This window comes from Miscanthus floridulus, chromosome 5 (genome assembly GCF_019320115.1).
Source record: "Miscanthus floridulus cultivar M001 chromosome 5, ASM1932011v1, whole genome shotgun sequence".
Classification (NCBI taxonomy): Eukaryota; Viridiplantae; Streptophyta; class Magnoliopsida; order Poales; family Poaceae; genus Miscanthus; species Miscanthus floridulus.
Window position 1 is genome coordinate 11,561,300 of NC_089584.1, and position 20,253 is coordinate 11,581,552.

At 44.7% G+C, this 20,253-nt stretch overlaps 1 protein-coding gene across 1 annotated transcript; it reads left to right on the plus strand.

The window, feature by feature from the left end:
• The first annotated feature begins 7,699 nt into the window (after positions 1-7,699).
• On the plus strand, positions 7,700-19,978 carry LOC136449508 (ABC transporter G family member 31-like). The gene is made up of 24 exons (XM_066449552.1): positions 7,700-8,195; positions 10,519-10,639; positions 10,831-10,919; positions 11,026-11,110; positions 11,333-11,492; positions 11,570-11,646; positions 11,722-11,775; positions 12,054-12,144; positions 12,256-12,557; positions 12,630-12,911; positions 13,323-13,639; positions 13,729-13,889; positions 13,964-14,067; positions 14,271-14,427; positions 14,515-14,634; positions 14,743-14,834; positions 14,924-15,256; positions 15,326-15,616; positions 16,001-16,084; positions 16,166-16,299; positions 16,384-16,611; positions 16,722-16,893; positions 16,990-17,244; positions 19,464-19,978. The coding sequence occupies exons 1-24, from the start codon at positions 7,897-7,899 to the stop codon at positions 19,734-19,736; spliced, it is 4,281 nt and encodes a 1,426-aa protein (XP_066305649.1). The 5' UTR covers positions 7,700-7,896; the 3' UTR covers positions 19,737-19,978.
• Positions 19,979-20,253: the final 275 nt, after the last annotated feature.

Here is a 20,253-nt window from a genome sequence, read left to right on the forward strand (position 1 = left end):
AACGCACTGGGTGGTTAGCCTTTGGTAAGAAGATCCACAAGTACTTGCTTGGTACTCATAGGCTCAATGCTTTCAAAATGATTCTAGATTTTCTCCTTTACAACATATAACTTAATGTCAATGTGTTTGGCAGCACACTTGACCTGTTGTCTTAGGAGTTAACTACTTTAAATGGTTATTGCTGTTGACTACCATTGTTAAATCCGGGTACTAATTTCCTTAACCTCCTTTTGTTTGTTCCTTAAGCCTCATGTCAAGCTATACTATGGTATGCATCACTGATGACACCACAACTATTTCTTTGGAGCTTTTCCACAATAATACTTAAACTGCAAGTGTTAGCAACTGCTGTGGATTTCACTATACATCTCCTCAAGACTTAACATTTGTACCCTCAACTATTTGAGAGTACTTGTTCTTTCTTACTCAGCATGAGGCCTATGATACTTTGTAAAATTGCAAGACATTTTCAACTCCACTCCAATGATCTATATCTGGACTGGACTTCTGCCAAAATATCCCGGATACATAAACTATGTCAGGGTAAGTTCTTACTTGTACTTGTACACTCATCAAGCTTCCAACATCTGAAGCATATGGAACCATGTTCATTTGATTGATCTCATATCGATTTTCTAGAACACTTAAAGTTCCCCAATGTATTACCCTTGACTATAGGAGCAGACATAGGTTTACTCACATGCATACTTTATTTCTTTAGAATCTTTTCTAAGTATGCCTTTACGATACTCCTAATACCCTATTTTCTTCTATCTCGGTGAATTTCTATTCCTAGAAACAATGACGCTTCACCGAGATCATTCACATTGAAACTTGAGGATAAAACTTCTTCTCCAATGACAGATTAACATCACTACTAGTGAGTAGAATGTCATCTCTTCATAGGATGTGGAAAATGAATTTTCTATTCTTGATCTTCGCATAAACGCTATTGTCCTTCTCATTTTCTTTAAAACCCAAACTTTCTTATCATTTTATCAACTTCAAATACTACTGTCTAGAGACTTACTTTTAATACATAAATGGATTTCTATAGGCGACATCCCATACATTTTTTCTTCCACAATAAAACCTTTGGGTTGTGCCATGTTAACATTTTCATACAAATCCCCTTTGAGGAATGCTATCTTTACATCCATCTGATGTAACTCTAAATCATAATGTGCCAATAACACCATCTTGATTCTAAAGAATCCTTGCATGAGTCTAGAGAGAAAACTCTCATCGTAATCTATTCATCCTCTTTGCGTAAAACATTTTGCTACAAGTCATGCTTTATATATTTCTACATTCCCTTTGGAGTCATATTTTATCTTGTAGACCCATTTACAGCCTACTGTTTTGGCTCCATTAGAAATTTCATCTAAGTCCCAAACATCATTGGTATTCATCGAATTCATTTCAACTTCCATAGCTTCTTACCATTTAAACGAGTAAACGCTTCTCATGGCTTCTTCAAATGAGGTGGGATCACCCTCCATTTGAATTTCTTTACTAACATAGACTTCATAATCATCAGAAAAACTGGTTTACTAATTCTTTGAGACCTTCTGGGGCCTCAGCTACTGGTACTTTCATATGGAGCTGTTGTTGCTCTTCATTACCAAGAGACAATTGATTCTATAGGCTCCTGTATTACAAGATCCTTGTTAACATTATTTATCTTCTTTGAAGAGCTAACAATAGGTGTTGTATTAGTCATACAACATCAACAGGTAATAAGAAACTTGTTGCTCCTGAGTCACTGGAGTAGGCACGCAATCCCTCTTCTCTTCAAGTCTTAGGTCTCTACATACCTCTACGTACCATGCTCCCCCAGATCTTCCTATCTTTTTTAAAAATGGTGTATCTTCAAATATCTTATTTTGGATTTAATCTGTTAAAACCTCATATGACGCTTTAAGCACCACCTTAACATCTTTGAGGCTGACTATGCTATCTTCCTGTCAGAACTTTAAAAGGTCCAGGAATTTAGCTATTTCTCTGCTTAGGGATATCATTGTTGTAATCGTTGTACTCCTCCAACGGCCGCATTCATCTTAATTGAATTGATCTTTATCTCATTCTTAATGAAGAGTATTTTTCTTAATTGATCTTAATATTCCCCCTTCGAAATATGGCATGGACTTTACTGCCATAATTTTGAGAACTTATTCAGAAAACCTATAAACGAGGAGACACTTATAACTTACTTCATTCACATGATTATGTTATATAAACAAAGTTATTTCTTGATCCATTTAGGAGTACACTTTCCTTATTTCACTTCAAGAACTCAATGAGGTCTTTCATTAGCAGTACTTTTGCAAGTCACGCTGGCATCTTTTCTTATCCTTTGGTTAGTGTTGACCATGACGATGCATTTCTATCGTGCCACGGTCAAATACTAGGACAGCATAAGAGCTACCCAAACTTCTCTCGCTATGCGGGATACAAAACATGTGAATCATTACAAAACTTCTCCCGCTATGCAGGATTGACTAGTATAAGTACTATACCAAAACTTCTCTCCATGCGGGATACATCTATATGAAAACTTAGCCATGACGACTAAAACATTCACTTATACTTCATTTTCTAATTAAATCTTTCCGTCGGTTACAATTTAATCAGAAAATTAGTAAACTAACAAAAAAATTGTCATAAACTGACTTGACTCAAGCCTTTTCATTCACATACCCCAGCATTGCAGCCCGTTGACATGCAGCCGAGTGATCTCGTCGATTAAAAATAAAACATGCAATATGCTTCTGCATCAATTCTACATCACCGTTGGGCAGAAAATAGAATTAATGCATAAAACTCATAAATTAACTTGAAATCCATGTAACTACTTTTTAAAATTAAATTCTCCCGTTGGTTCGAATTTAATTGGAAGATAATCAACATCATTGCAGCGGAAACTTGATAATGAAATGCATTCTTTTAGTTCAGAAGTATTTCTTGGTCCTTATCTACTCTCTGAAAAGTTGACCACGTTGGTGTAAAATTTATCAGAGATTTAAACTTTAAACTTAAATTCATTATAATATTATCATCATCAACGTTTGCCAGAAAATAACAATAGCATAATCTTACTTAAACAAAAACGAACACTCCTCTAATTTAAATTTTCTAGTTGGTTCCAATTTAATTAGAGAATTAACATAATCATAGTTTACTAAATATAACTGCTCTTGGAATTAAATTCTCCTGTTGGTTCGAATTTAATTAGAAGATAATAAACATTAAACTTTACAGCGGAAACTTAAACATAATTGGTGAATTTTACCCATAGAAAAATTCTCTTAACTAATTTTCTTTGAGCCATTCATCAATTTCCAGAAATTAACCATTTTACTGGAAAAAGAATAAGAAAAAATGGACTCAATTCTTTACTGTTTCTTCGGCCCGGACTGCTTTCAGCCCGGCCCACCTTGCTTGCGCGCGCTACGCCTTCCCAGGGCGCAACCTGGGCCTAGGCTGGCAAAGCCACCCGCTCGCTCACGCCTGCCTGGGCCGGCCTCTAGCCTGTCGCTTCTGCGCTGTTCGATGGAGATCAACGGCTGAGCGCGCGTCTCGGCGAAACAAAACAACATGACGGTGCTGCTCCCCCCGAACCCTAGCTCACTCCTCTCTTCCCTTTCTCTCTCTCAGTGGCTCAACACTGAGCGAGTGAGCACAGAGAGCCACCGGAGCGAGCCCACGACGGAGGGATGGTGGCGCCATCGCCGGCCCCTTCACCGGCGCGCGCTCCCCTTCAGGTGAGCGCGCCGCCGTTGAGAGGCCTAGCGGCGGCGCCCTAGCAAGCGTACCCTGAGCTCGAGCCAGCGGGCTTGGCTTTCTTCTCGCGCTCCGGCGAGGCGACAACGTGGTAATCTTCTCACACGACGGCGGTGGCGACAACGGCGAGGAAAACCCAGGTAGGCTCCTCCCCCCTGTACGTCCTTCTTCTAGGTTAGGGTTAGGGTTGGGTTCGGGGTCGAACCCTCTGTTCATCTTCCCCGACTGGCTCTTTGCGGGTTAGGGTTCGTGTTCGATCCCTCTGCCTCTGTGCATCTTCCCCGACTAGGGTTTGGGTTCGCATCGAACCCTTTGCTTAGATCCAAATCGGATCTCTCACCTCCTTCTAATTGCTGCTACCCCTAGCCTTTCCTTACTCGTTTTCTTCCCACGCACCTCCGAGGCGGCGGTAGTGGTGTGGTGGGTTTAAGGTGAGCCCGCCCGTTTCTTTTCTTTTTTGCTAGGGTTAATCCTCTCTTTCTATTTGTTTCTCTCTATTCTACCCCGGTCTAGATCTACACACTAGAAAACCTGGCTCTGGTACCATTGATATTACTGAAAGCACTTCTAGGCGTAGATCAGTGGGTAATTCTTAGTTTAGATGAGTGGACTTGCTGATGTACCTCATGTCGAGCGCAGTCGCGGCCATGGCGCCGCCGCCGAGATAGTAGTGACGTGGAGACGCGGTCCAATGGCGGCGGTGAAGGCGATGACGCTTCCCGTCACGTACAGCGCGCCCTTCTAGATTGGACTAGGGTTAGGACATGGTGGGACGCTGGCGGCTACGGTGAACCTCGTCCCTTGTGCCCAAACCCCCACTGTCCTTTTATGGCACTATACAACGGGGGGCATCAGCCAGTAGAAAGGCTGAGCGCCCCTGATCAGGACGTGGATCAAGGGTCCAATTGACCGTGGAAATCAACCTAACAAGATGGTCTGCTCATATCAGATGATCAGAAAACTTGTCAAGTGTGAGGCACTGGGCTTTCAGTCGGGGATGAATGGTTGGATTGTGCACTTGTGTGCAGGCAACGATCGATACATGCATGCGCTGTGGCCTCGACTCGACGGACTTCACTTTCAGAGAACCCCATGGCCATTCATCTCACTCCAGATCTGTGCAGCGAGGTAGTAGGAGTAAACATTCAAGCGTAACAGCACCGAAGACTGTACATGCTCGTGGCGGCTCGCGTGCCTGCATGGTGCTGTGCTGTCTAGGGGTTGCCCGACGCACAGGCTGACAGCCAGATCCACTGGAGATCTGAGAGAGTGTAACGTGTGGCTTCCTATAGTTCCTAGTACAGCACGTACATGGCAGAGACGACAATACAAGCCAGAAGACACCCCTACTGGCTACTGCTGCGACGGCAATGCGAGATCCGAGTTACAGGCAGGCAATTGGATTCTTGTTGGGTTCGGGGCCATTTCGTGCGAGGATCCCTGCGAGACTCCTGCGTTCCAAACGGAGCTATAATAGACGATGACGAGTCGACGACGACGTGGGGGTAGTTACGGCAGCTCGCAATTGCGGTTGGCGGGAGGCCATATATTATTGGCCCATGAATGCCGCGCGCGCCCAACAATTCAACGAAGAGAAGGCAGGCACACACACCCGCAGTTATTGCGGCGAGCTGTGGCTCCGGGACACCGGCTATGGACCAAGACAAGAGAAGCAGCCGTGGCCCGTTCGCCTTGCTGAATCTTGGCTGAAACTGATTAAAAATACTGTTCTGGCTGAATTGTTGTGAGAGAAAAATACTGTTTTGACTGAAAAAACAAACCGAACAAGTCGAAATATTGTATCTGTATCTCGGCGGCCCCCATGGTGTCTCCAACGCCGGCCACGCCCGGCTGGCCTCTCTCCAATTTCTTCTTCCTTTCAGTTTCATCTTCCCCCTGCTCGCGATGCTAAATGCATGCCTGCCCCTAGGCTATACTCGATCGTCAGAGCAGTACCATGCCATCCTTCTACCTGCCACTGTCGTCGTGAACCACTGAACCCTTAATTTGGTCATCACCAAGTCTCCGGTTTGGTTTGCTCACCACGGTACTCAGCTTGAAGATCGGAGTACGTACAACGTGCTGACTCGAGCCAAGTACTGCAACCAAGGCCTCGTTTAGATTGTGAAAAAATTTCAACCTGATGAATAGTAGCACTTTCGTCTTATTTGATAAATATTGTCCAATCGTGGACCAACTAGGCTCAAAAGATTCATCTCGTGATTTCGAACTAAACTGTACAATTAGTTATTTTTTTTACCTATATTTAATACTCCATGCAAATGGTTAAAAATTGATGTGATGGAGAGAGAGTGAAAAAACTTGGAATTTGGATGGCATCTAAACAAGGCCCAACAACCACTAGGACAGTGCAGTGCAGAGCTAGCCTGCACTATAGGTATTAGGCATGCAGTAGCAACAAGGCAGCACTGTTCTTTTTTTATTTATCAAATCACAGTCACACGCACCGTTCGTTTCGCTGAAAAAACAAATCGAAATACTGTTCTAACTGATTTGTTGTAAAAGAAAAATACTATTTGACTGAAAAAATAAGCTAAAAAAGACGGATTATAAGAGAAGCGCACGTCACACGGCCAGGGTGCTTCTTCACGTGTGACGGGGCCATCCATCCGTGGCGCCAACCTGTTGGCGCTGGCAACCAGCTCGTGCTAGCTTGCCGTGCAACTGTAAACATGTACACGTACGACCGTCCTTGTCCTTGTCTCTTCCTTGCTCGCTCGCTGTGGTGCCATGCCATGCAAACGCTTGCAGCCACGGCGAAAACAGCTCACACGTCATCATTGGAACGCTAGAATTTCATAATGAAAAACTGTCAAGATCTCAATGTGAAATGGTAAAAGCATTTCAATGTCAATGTGCCTTTTCAGTTTGTTCCAAATTATTGGTTAATCTAGCTTCTCTCCTAATAAGTGCATGTTGTTTGAGCTATAGCTTTTGGTTTCTTGGCTCAAAGACTAGCTCTTTGGGAGGGGCAAATCTACGTGTAGTCGCCAGGGCCACTTAGCCCTGAAACTTTCTGAAAACTCACTAAAAGTTCTTACATCCACCTGCAAAATACTCTTTCAAATAGAGAATCGACACATCTTTGACCTCGTTGCTAAGTGCTTGACCCTGACATGGTATCCTGGATTCGCCCCTGCTTTCTAGCTTCTGGTTTCTAGATTTTGTCTTTTTTTTTATTCACTTTTGTAATAATTTTTTAGTTTCTAAACACACTAAAAGCTAGAGAAGCCCCCTTAGCATGTTTTTTAAGCTTTTAGTTTATTTCCTCAGAAGTCAACTTTTCAAATCCCAGCTCAACGGTAGGACTGTTTGTTTCATCTTTTGGCTTCGGGCTCACAGAAGCCATAAAAAAACTAAAACAAACGAGCCCTAAGTCAAACTTCTCTACACTGTAGATTTAAAGTTTTTCAAAAGATATATTAACATCTACAAGTTCAAATAAAATATGTTTTATCTAGAGACAATTTGTAAAGAAGTTAACGAGACTAATTTGATATTGTAGATGCTAATTTAGCCAAATTTAGAGAAAGTTCGAATTAATAAAAAATAAACTATATATATGATTTAAAATGGATAGTGTTTTGGATCTTAGACACAGAGGAATTACCGTGGGCCGGTAATAAACAGTAAAAAGGAAGTAAATGAAAGGCTATTTATTAAATGGGCCCACGAACAGGCCAAAAAGAACCAAACCCGGGGAGTCTCACTGGAGTCTGAAGTCTGAACTGGAAAGCCGGTGCACGGCCTCCCCATTTCCCTCCTTTTCCTGTGATCCTGTCGCCCTCACCTTCCAGGTCTCCGCTAAAACCCCCGAGGATTACAGGGGCAAAGCAGAAAGTGAAAGGCCGGGGCGACTGATGATCGAAGGAGAGAGAGAGAAGGCGGCCATGGCCGCGCGCGCCATAAATGCAAGCGAGTCGGTGGATCCACCCCCTCCCTCCCCAGTCCGCCATTACCACCGCCTGCCACTGCCAGTAATCCCTCCTTAAATCCCCGCACTGCCGCGCCACCCACCCAGCGGAAGGGGCGCGGGCAGCGGCAGCTAGCTAGGGTTTGGCGGGGCGGGGGAGACCGATCGGGGGCGAGACGATGTGGGCGGCGGAGGCGGCGTTCTCGCGCTCGGGGTCGTGGCGGGAGGCGGAGGACGAGAGGGAGGCGCTGCGGTGGGCGGCGTTGCAGCGGCTCCCCACCGTCACCCGCGCGCGACGGGGCCTGCTCAGGTCGCCGGCTCCCAACGGGGCCGCGGCCGTCGCGGGGGACGACGTGCTCTGCGAGGTCGACGTCGCCGGGCTCTCCTCCGGCGACCGCACCGCGCTCGTCGACCGCCTCCTCGCCGACTCTGGTGACGCCGAGCACTTCTTCCGTCGCATACGCAGCCGCTTCGACGCGTGAGTAGTACACTCCTGCATTTAATTTGCTCGCCCGTCAATCCGTCATCATGCTTTGCCCTGTGTCGCTGTCTCCCAGTCCCAGTTAAAAAATTATTTTGTCTCTCCTCGTCGTCTCTCTCTGCGTCCGGAGGTGTACGAACGCCCCCACTTCGCAGCCTCCGCACGGCACGCGCGGGCGGCGCGCTGACGAGGGACGAGCTTGCGCAGAAGCTTCTAGAAGCGCTCGCTACGTTCAGTGTGGTGCGGCCAAAAGGACCCACGCACGCGTTGCCTGACATGTGGGCCCAAGCGGCCCATCCGCAGGGTTTGGGAATTGGGAGGGAGCCTGGCAGGTGCTACCGCGGATAGGCTTCGCCTTCGCGGTTAGTGATACCGATGACCAGTGACCTCGAAGATTTTTCTTCTCCGAACGGGCTGTTCAGCCATAGCATCAATTTTTAGGCACTTGCACGGAGTATTAAATGTAGGTAAAAAAAAATAACTAATTATATAGTTTAGTTGGAAATCACGAGATGAATTTTTTAAGCCTAGTTGCTCCACGATTGGATAATATTTACCAAATAAGACGAAAGTTGTACTATTCATCGAGTTCAAAAAATTTGCAAAGTGAACGCGGCCTCAGAATCAGAAGCTTCCAGGGCATGGCCCACTGACGATTGGGCCTCCGCGTGCGGACGCGGAAGCCGGAGGCAGAGCACCAGCGGTCAGCCTGTTCGGGCGGCTGTTAGTAGGTTCACGAAGAAGTACTCCTGACTGATTTATGTGAGAGAAAAATATTGTTTTTGTTGAAAATTTATGATCGTTTACGATAAGTCATAGCCAAATAAACAGGCTGGCTATGGCTTGTCAGTAAACAATTGTAAATTTTCAGTCAAAACAGTATTTTTTTCTCATGTAAACTAGCCAACAGTGCTTCTTCACGAACCAGCAACGATATAAACCAGCCAACCGAAACCCAACAGGCTGTAGGATGTAGACAGATCTGACCCGTGTAATAGCCCCATGTTCACTTCGGGACGTTAAATCCCAAAGCATGATCCGACGTATAGAAATTTAATAGATACAACTTTAAAAAAACTGATGACAGATAAATAGCAAAACTCTAATTTTATTTAGCGACTCGAAAAAAAAAAGTCATTGATTTACTAATGGGGATGCTCTAAATAAAGAACAGGTCCGGACAAATTAAAGATAATTCAACCGTCAACCAAATCAGAAGGTTCCACGGATACATCCCAACGCAGCAGCGCGCATTACATTTGTTATTTGTTGACTGATGAAAAATTTCGAACAAGTCATCTCTCGCTGCTAGCTAGTGCTAGTGCTAGCTGCACGCATGTGGCAAGAACCACGTGGCCCTCAACCTAAACGCAGCTAGCGAATACATACAAAACTCAGACGGCACGAACTCCGTCCGTTCACCATCGCCGCCGTCTCTGTCCTCCGCCCACCTCGTCTCCCCACCGTTCCAGAGCCGCGGATCCGGCCGGCCGTCCGGTCCCGCAGGTCGTACACGCCGCAGACGCGAAGGTTCCACTTCCGCCCTAACCCTACGTGCCGTACCTGGCATTGCTGGTGAACCCTTCGTCACCGTCGGCGTCCACGGCGTACCTGTAACCGACGCGCGGAGGGCGACCGCGAAGAGAGACTGGTCCTCCAACGCGCCGGTAGACATCACCTCCGACCATGCCCACGTGCCGCCGCCGCTGTCATCATCGTCGTTCGAGTAGTCCTGTTGGAACACGCTTAACCCCATCACCACCGGGCTCAAGAAGATGGTGTAGACGCCGCCGTCTTCCTTGACGATGCTCCAGCGGACCATCAGCAGCTTGTTGTTGTCGCTGGAGGAGGTACCGCCGCGTCCTGCGCCTCTTGCTACTCCGCGTCCCCGCGAGGCCGGGCTCCAGCTCCTCCTTCCACGGCGTCTGCTGGATCAAGAACCTCTCGCGGGCGACCTTTACTACTAGCCTTCTCCAGCCGCCGCCGGTGGCGAGGTCGAACGCGTAGAGGTTTCCTCGGTTGTCGACCGCAGGAGACGTCCTCGTACCATGGATGAGCCCGCCGCCCACCGAGATGACTTTGCTCGTGCTACTCGTATGACGAAGTGATCACCAGATCGCCTGCTGGCAGCAGCGCTGGTAGATTTTGCTCGTGCTACTCGTATGATGAGCTGCGTACGTGCCCGCTGGTCGCTTATGTCAAATAATTTGCCTCCTTCGGAAGCACATGCGTAAATTTGTATCGCGGCATCACATGTTGTGCTGATCTTGCTTTTGGGCTCTGAAACTCTGTTGTTTTTCTGGTCTCCTCGCTCCTGCAGAGTGCATATAGAGTTCCCCAAGATCGAAGTGAGGTATGAGGATCTGACAGTGGACGCCTACGTGCATGTCGGGAGCAGGGCGCTACCGACCATCCCGAACTTCATATGCAACATGACAGAGGTTGGCCCATAGCTCCTAACTGCAGAATTTTCGTCAATTTTACGTTCTTCATTATATCGGTTGTTCGAAACTAGTTCTCCATGTGAAAGTGACGATTAAACAAGTTTTCTACAGCAGTGGAAGAATTACTGCATCAGTTTTACTCTTGTAGAATTTAAATATTGACATCCTTATCTTGTTCTCTTTAATAGGCGTTTCTGAGGTGTCTGAGGATCTATCGAGGGGGAAGAGTTAAACTGCCAATTTTAGACAACATCAGTGGGGTAATTCGCCCATCAAGGTGCGTGTGGAGAATCTGTTTCCCCCCTGCATATCATTGTTTTTTATTTATGGAACACCAAATTAAGCTCTGCTTCAATGTGCACATGCATTGGTTTGTGCTGCAGAATGACACTGCTTTTGGGCCCTCCAAGTTCCGGGAAGACCACCTTGTTCCTTGCTCTTGCTGGACGGCTCGGTCCTGGACTAAAGGTTTGTAACATCACATCAATCACTTTTCTGTCTTTGAATGCTTGTTCCTCAAAAATGATGGGTGACTCTTTGTATCTGGGTTAATTCAATTCATTCTTTGTCCATCACGAGGCTGGACTGCCGGACTGGCATCTTCTATTGACAATGGATTCTCATCAGCAAAATGAGCCTTTTCAGGCCCCACAACTTGTTACTGACAGGAAGCACCCAAATTTGTTGTAGATGTCCGGGAACATTACTTACAACGGCCACCATTTGAACGAATTCGTGCCTCAGCGAACATCTGCTTATGTCAGTCAGCAAGACTGGCATGCTTCAGAGATGACGGTCAGGGAAACTCTGGAGTTTGCCGGGCGCTGTCAGGGTGTTGGAATAAAGTATGGTAGGTCACTGCACCACGAATTAGTCAAGTTTTGCTGTTCCTTGATTGTTTGATTTTTGACATCAACCAACCTGCAGACATGCTTGTTGAACTGCTGAGGAGAGAAAAGAATGCGGGGATAAAACCTGATGAGGACCTAGATGTGTTCATGAAGGTAGGCTACATCTAGGCAGAATGATTATATAATTATTTAATTATTGTGTCATAAATATTGTTCTCAACTTTTCAGGCGTTGGCTCTTGAGGGTAAGCAGACAAGCCTCGTGGCAGAGTATATAATGAAGGTATGGTATGGGATGCATCTCTTTCAGCTATTTGTCTATGTGCTTTGGACATTCTCAAAACAATGTTTCTTTTGTGTTTGCTATATTATTTTTTATGCTGACCTCATTAATTTACAAATTCTTTATGATTTTATTCTACAACTGTTAGTGGACACACTCTTTTCTAAATCTTATTTTTCTCATTATTTTCAAAAGCTGTTAGCACATTTTTTTTTGGTAACCTATTGATTACTTTACTGTGCCAAGACTTCTGAATTGCTAATTTTGATCTAGCCAAGATTTTAGGGCTGGACATCTGTGCTGATACTATTGTTGGAGATGAAATGATCAAAGGGATCTCCGGAGGGCAAAAGAAACGCCTGACAACAGGTTACTGCATATTACTGCCATTTATGTATGCTAGTGCTGTCAGTATTGCAATTTGCAATGTTGCATGCTCTTTTCAGTGTGCAAGTTGTGCTAATATCGTGGTACTTGCAGGTGAATTGCTAGTTGGTTCTGCCCGTGTGCTGTTTATGGATGAGATATCGACAGGCCTTGACAGTGCAACTACATATCAGATTATCAAATACCTAAGGCATTCCACACATGCCCTTGACGGCACTACAATCATATCCTTGCTGCAGCCAGCTCCGGAAACATATGAGCTATTTGATGATGTCATTCTTATAGCTGAAGGTCAAATCGTATACCAAGGTCCACGTGAATATGCTGTTGATTTTTTTGCTGCTATGGGATTCAGGTGTCCAGAAAGAAAAAATGTGGCTGATTTTTTGCAAGAAGTACGCACCTCTGCACTTTTTAATTCTATATCAACTGGAATTTCTTGTGGATTCACGTTGCTTCCATTGCAGGTTTTGTCCAAGAAAGATCAGCAGCAGTATTGGTGCCACTATGATTATCCATACCAGTTTGTTTCTGTATCGAAATTTGCTGAAGCCTTTAAAACATTTATTATTGGTAAGAGATTGCATCAGGAATTAACTGTGCCATACAACAGACATCGCAATCATCCTGCAGCCCTTTGTACATCAAATTACGGTGTCAAGAGGCTTGAGCTTCTCAAGTCCAACTACCAGTGGCAGCGTCTGCTCATGAAAAGGAACTCATTCATATATGTCTTCAAATTCATTCAGGTATTATCAATTATGATTTGCGTGTATCAAACTAATATATAATACATGCACTAGGTAATAATGCTGTTGAACGGTTGATACAAAAAGCTTATGCATTAACATAAGAGCTAAAACTTGCTCAGAGTAAAAACCAAAAACCACATTGCCCTCACTAACCTATCCTGATTTTTTACCTCAGAATTCTCAATAATATTGTGAAATTGTGAAGTCACTCATCTAACAAATTAATGCAAAAAAAGTTATCCTATCATGCTTAAATATTGAATAATAGCTTATGATTAGATTGATAAACACGTATTCTTACATCTTTGTGCTTCCAATCAGATGTTGTGAGTTTGAGATTAATGGCGTATTTTAATTTTTGTTGTCAATTCCAATCAAAGACGTTTTAACATGCTCTCTTTTTGGCAGCTTCTTCTTGTTGCCCTTATCACAATGACGGTGTTTTTCAGATCAACAATGCACCATGATTCAGTTGATGATGGAATCATTTATCTTGGTGCCCTTTACTTTGCAATAGTTATGATTCTGTTCAATGGCTTCACTGAAGTCTCGATGTTGGTCACAAAGCTTCCTGTTCTTTACAAGCACAGGGACCTGCACTTCTACCCACCATGGGCATATACACTTCCTTCTTGGCTCTTGAGCATTCCAACCTCACTTTACGAGTCAGGAATGTGGGTGCTTGTAACATATTATGTGGTTGGTTATGATCCCCAATTTACAAGGTAGTTGACACTATCTTTTTTCCATTTTTCTTCTGACCAGAGCGTCGAAGTCATTTGACATTAGAAAGTTGATCCTTTTTCATCTGCAGATTTTTGGGACAATTTTTGTTGCTTTTCTTTCTGCACCAAACATCTTTGGCTCTTTTCCGGGTCATGGCCTCTTTGGGCCGCAATATGATAGTCGCTAACACCTTTGGATCATTTGCTTTGTTGGTTGTTATGATCCTTGGAGGATTCATCATAACCAAAGGTTGAGCCTCTCTGTTTTCTTATTGATAACAATTCAAGATTATATGTACCTAATGTTCCCTCGATAACTAACAGAAAGCATACCAGTATGGTGGATTTGGGGTTATTGGGTATCTCCTATGATGTATGCACAAAATGCTATTTCTGTCAACGAATTCCATGGGCACTCTTGGAACAAGGTAATACTTGACTTTAAGTCCTCTCTCGTTTCAGCAAATGCACATGTGTTTTGTTTTGTAGTTTGGTTGTACACAACCAAAAACATCGATACATATGTTCTGAGGCTATAATACCAAAATGACTTAAGATATAAGTATTAATTTAATTTTCTTCTTGTAAACCTATTTTATTTTTCTATTTATACATGCTTGCTGTTTTTCAGCAATTTGGAAACCAGACCATCACAATGGGCGAAGCGATACTTACTGGATATGGATTATTCAAGGAAAAATACTGGTTTTGGATCGGTGTTGGAGCATTGTTTGGTTATGCTATTATTTTGAACATCTTGTTCACAATGTTCTTGACACTTCTCAACCGTAAGTATGCTTACCTTTTAAGGCCAAAACAAATTGACCCTTAAAATATAATCCTCTCAGTCCCACTCAGTTTTTTCTCCTTCACAGCTATCGGTAATCTGCAAGCTGTTGTGTCCAAAGATGAAGTCCGGCACAGGGATTCTAGGAGGAAGAATGACAGGGTATCCCTAGAGCTAAGATCATATCTGCATTCAAATTCACTAAGCGGTAATTCTAGAAGAATGAATTATTTTTTCATAACACCAACATGACAAAAACAATTCCCCATTCATGAAAGTGCTTTTGCCATGAATATTGACTGCGTTCCACTTTCAGGTAATCTCAAGGAACAGAAGGGGATGGTGTTACCTTTTCAACCCCTTTGTATGTGCTTCAGGAATATCAACTACTATGTTGATGTACCAGTGGTACGTCAGAGCTGGATCATTTGCAATGAGGTTTCTCAGAAAAAAAAAAGATATGTATCTATTCATTCATAATCCAGTTCTGCTAGCAGGAATTAAAAACGCAAGGTATAGCAGAAGACCGCCTGCAGCTGCTTGTTGATGTCACTGGAGCATTTAGGCCAGGGATACTAACAGCTCTTGTTGGAGTCAGTGGAGCTGGCAAAACCACCCTCATGGATGTTTTAGCTGGCCGGAAGACTGGAGGTCTCATTGAAGGAAGCATCACTATATCCGGGTATCCTAAGAACCAAGAGACTTTCACTAGGATATCCGGATATTGTGAACAGAATGATGTCCATTCACCTTGCTTGACTGTGATTGAGTCTTTGTTATACTCAGCATGCCTCCGGTTGCCTTCTCATGTTGATGCAGACACTCAAAGGGTAAGACTTGATTGGTTATACATCACATGCGCCTTTTGTCCTCCTTATCCTTTGCGTTCCCTTTCATAGGCTTTTGTTGAAGAGGTGATGGAACTTGTTGAGTTGAATCCCTTAAGTGGTGCTCTTGTTGGTCTGCCTGGGGTGAATGGTTTGTCGACAGAACAACGTAAAAGGTTGACAATCGCTGTGGAGCTTGTTGCAAATCCTTCTATTGTGTTCATGGATGAGCCTACATCAGGATTGGATGCTAGATCTGCAGCCATTGTAATGAGGACAGTGCGGAATATTGTTAATACAGGACGGACTATTGTTTGCACAATCCATCAGCCAAGTATTGACATATTTGAATCATTTGATGAGGTAAAAGGAGTAACTGAGAAGTCATTATATAGCTATCAATTCCATAAACACGAGAGTCGTTTCATACTGACAAACATTCCAAAGGCCTTACATATCTGTGATGAAATCTCTACTGATTAGTTATAAAAAAACTAATTAGTGGATATTTCAACACAGATATGTTTATAGACTTCCAGTTTCACTACGAAGGAAAACAGTACAATATTTTTTTTGAACGGAATATCTACTTTAACAACCATCGTGATGAGAATTTTTTAGTCTGAACCCTGATTGGTGGAAGTTCCATTGGTCTCATTTACTGAACCTACTATTTCCCCCCTGATGTTACTATTTATAATGATTACAAAGTTTTCCTCTGCTAACTTACTTACATATGCTGCTCAGCTTTTATTCATGAAGCGTGGAGGGCAACTTATATATGCAGGCCCCTTAGGTGCCAAATCGCGTAATCTGGTTGACTTTTTTGAGGTATGTTTTGCAGTATGTGTTTTCTCACTGACGCAAACTTACACAAAGCCTCCGTCCTTACACTCTCATATTTGGGAATAGGCAATTCCGGGAGTGCCTAAAATAAGGGATGGCTATAATCCAGCTGCATGGATGTTGGAAGTTACGAGCACTCAGATGGAGCAGATTCTTGGAGTGGATTTCGCTGAATGCTATCGGCAATCAAAATTATTTCAGTAAATAAATATACCCTTTTAAAATTCTCTTAGGTTTTTATTTTCACCTTTTCCTCACCATTTGTTTATGCTATTGTATTTCAGGCAGACCAGAGAAATTGTTGAGGCCCTGAGCAGACCGAGCAGCGAATCGAAAGAACTTACTTTCGCCACAAAGTATGCTCAACCATTTTGTGCTCAGTATATTGCTTGCTTATGGAAGCAAAACTTATCGTACTGGAGGAACCCTCAATACACCGCAGTTAGATTCTTCTACACAGTTATTATTTCCTTGATGTTTGGGACCATGTGCTGGAAATTCGGTTCTAGAAGGTATGCTCCCTTGTTGATTTTCCTGATAGCAATTTATCTGAATACTTACACATGGTTCTCTTTCTGGTGAGCTGAACCGAGCACATTTTTTGTTGATGTGTAATTGTCAGGGAGACCCAACATGATATATTCAATGCCATGGGTGCCATGTATGCAGCGGTGCTGTTCATAGGAATCACCAACGCTACTTCTGTTCAGCCTGTGATCTCCATCGAAAGATTTGTATCATACAGAGAGCGAGCTGCTGGGATGTATTCAGCGCTGTCTTTTGCATTTTCTCTGGTAATTCCTGTCAGAGTGTTATCCCTCCTTAGAAATCATTATTGCTCAGAACATTGTGCTAACAATGGGATCCCGCTAACAATTACTCATTGGCAGGTCACTGTGGAGTTCCCTTACATCCTTGTGCAGTCACTCATATACGGTACAATCTTCTACAGTTTGGGATCATTTGAGTGGACAGCAGCCAAGTTCCTGTGGTACCTGTTCTTCATGTACTTCACTTTGCTGTACTTCACTTTCTATGGCATGATGACGACGGCGATCACTCCAAATCATACGGTCGCGCCTATTATTGCTGCTCCATTCTACACGCTGTGGAATCTCTTCTGTGGATTCATGATCCCAAGAAAGGTATGGGAGAAACTAGCGCCCCCATAATTTGCACCTAACGTCCTGTAGCTGATTTCTAAATCATATAGCCTACCAATAATTGTGAATTTTTCATGTGACGTCTCGTCCAAAAAGTTAAAAAGTGTTGCTTGCATTCCAGAGTTGAAATGCATTTTTTTATTTTCATTTGGGGGACTGGAGTCCTAGGTGGGCCCATATTTTTTGTCGGGTTGGGCTCTAGCTGCAGAATGCATGAGTCCTATCTGTTATGGGCCCAATAGTAGTCCGGTAAAGGCTATTGTCCACAACAACTCGAAACCGCACTTGCCAATGATTTCGAAGAAAGAGAGAATTAGCCTCCAAAAAAGTGTCTTCCTTTCATGGCCTCTTTTTTTTTTTTTTGAACTTACATGTAAGGCCTCAAAACGAAATTTCCTTACTTATATGGCCTTCTGTCCATTTCAGACACTTACGGTGTTAAGTGGGTCATTTTACCCCTGGCAAAAAAAAATTAAATGTAGAATTTAGTCTCTCTGTTTTAGATTTGCACAAATGCATCACCATAGACCATATGCAGTAATGAATGGTCATCTGCGCACCAGAAGGTCCACAGGAGCAAAATCGGACCATCTTTGAATGTTATATTCTGCTATCAAAATGAACACCGTTCCAGGAACATGATTCTCGGTTAGACCAATTGTACCGAGAAAGCGACTTTCCTACTAGCCACCAAATTACATGCATGCAAGTTAAGATCAGTCTTGCTTGTTACGAGCCTGCCGCGCACGACGCCTGAGCTCTGCCCTTTTCCACCTTACGATTAGCATGCAGAGCATCAGAGTGTTCACCGCATGCTGTCTCCAGGAGACCCATTGCGGAACCCAAACCTAAAATAGGTCTCTAACACAATACTTATAGCCTCCAATAGAATATCTATATGGAAGACCCATTTTAGATGTCAGGACAGGCATAACCCAAATTTGAGTATCTTCTCTCCTGGAGTTTTATTTGCAGAAAGGGTTGTCTTTTGGTCTCGTTGTTGAAGAAGACCAAAAATATATATTGACTCTTTTGCCTGTAGCGCTATCCAAAGGACGAATGTATCTTGTATTTTGGGTCGCGGCTGTTAGAGTCAGAACATGCAAATATACAGTTACTGATTGAAACGAAACTGCTGCGGCCTCGCGTTTGCTTCCCCTTGCCTCCTCGCGGGCCCTCTGCAGCCGACGCGCCGGGGTGGCCACGGCCAGCCGCCGGGCAAGCTGCTGCGGCCTTGCGGGCTCCTCCCTTTGTCTCCTCCTCGCGACCCAGGACGACCTCCGGTCGGGCGAGCCAGACCAGGCGGGCAGCCGCCCCTCCCCCGCGCGGTCGTCTGCGGCCACGCACGGTCGGCTGCGCGCGGGCTGGTTCCCGCGCCGAGCCGGATCCGCCCCCCCCCCCCGCTATCCGCCGGCGACGGGAAGCCTAGGGAGTAAGGGTCGTCGGCCATGGCTCGATGGCCTCCGCCTCTGTCTACTTTTTTTTTCACCGATGCGAATCGAGAAGCGGTCTGTGTAGTGGAGGGAAAGAAGGAAGGGTAGTTTGGACATTTCTCGTATCTGAGATGAGAGATTTAACGGTGAAGGCTAACATAAATGGACAGAAGGCCATATAAGTAAGGAAATTTCGCTTTTGGGCCTTACAGGTAAGTTTGGAAAAAATGAGGCCATAGAAGAAAGACACTTTTTTGGAGGCCATACATGTAATTCTCTCTTGAAGAAAAGGTCCTCTCTCTCCCCCTCCCTCTGTCTCAAGGAAAAAAAGTTAAAAAGAAGTAATATTTTTGGTCCAAGTTTGTTTTTCTTTTACTTAGAGAGTTTGAACTATTTATCCTAAAATTTCTACTTCTAAAATACCTTGAATGGGTAGCTCATGTAGACACTACATGTTTTTTTTTTGAAAAGCTAGCATGATAGAGTTTTTTTTCCGGTATATAGTAACAAAGAAAAAAAGTTTGTAAAAAAAATGTTCGATCAAGACACCGTTACAAGATCAAGATGACCGGGTTCCAATCCACACTCTCGTTGGTTTACTCTCTGGGAACTATTTGTCTGACAACCCCTTTGCTCCCGTGTCAGGGGCAATAGTGTTGACACTGCATGTTATACCAATGTTATTTGCACTTCAGCTTCAGCTGGAGGGTGCTCTTCGTTGCGGCAGCAGCAGCACTGACCGATTTACCGTCTGTTTTCTCTACGCAGCGCATCCCAGTGTGGTGGAGGTGGTACTACTGGGCCAACCCGGTGTCTTGGACGCTCTACGGGCTCCTGACCTCTCAGTTCGGCGACCTGGACCAGCCCCTGCTGCTGGCCGACGGCGTCACCTCCACCACCGTGGTGGCGTTCCTGGAGGAGCACTTCGGGTTCCGCCATGACTTCCTCGGCGCCGTCGCGGCCATGGTGGCCGGCTTCTGCGTCCTCTTCGCCGTCGTCTTCGCCCTGGCCATCAAGTACCTCAATTTCCAGCGGCGATAAGAGATAGAGGAAGAGGGTCACCCGCCACCGACAGACCCCACCCAACGAAGGGAACAAATGCACTGCAGCCCAGCCTACATGCATACTCCGATCCGTGCTGTTGCAGCACGATGAATGAATTATGAATGGATGTACCACCTTGTCGTATTGTCCCAGTTAATTTGCCCGCCCAGAAAAACTTTTCGCCGGTAAATAATCTTCCGGTCGGTCACGGGAGCGAGAGAGAAAAAGTAAAAACTGTATAGCCAGCTTTTCATGTACTCTTGCTGCCTTGGCCTCTCCCCTCTCCATCGTTATACGGTGGCGTCGCTTCATGCAGGTCTTTTTTGACCGCGCCTTTTTCTCCGGCGCCCACGAGCGGCCGCCGCTGCGCCTATTGGCGGTCGACACCTGCGGGGCCTTTTGACCGCTTTGCCGCTTTGGCATGCAGCCTTCGTCCTGCGTGATACTCTCTCTTTTGGATGTGTAGCCGGCAGCCGCAGTGCTTCCAAGCGCTGCAAAAGCCAGCAGCGTCTTG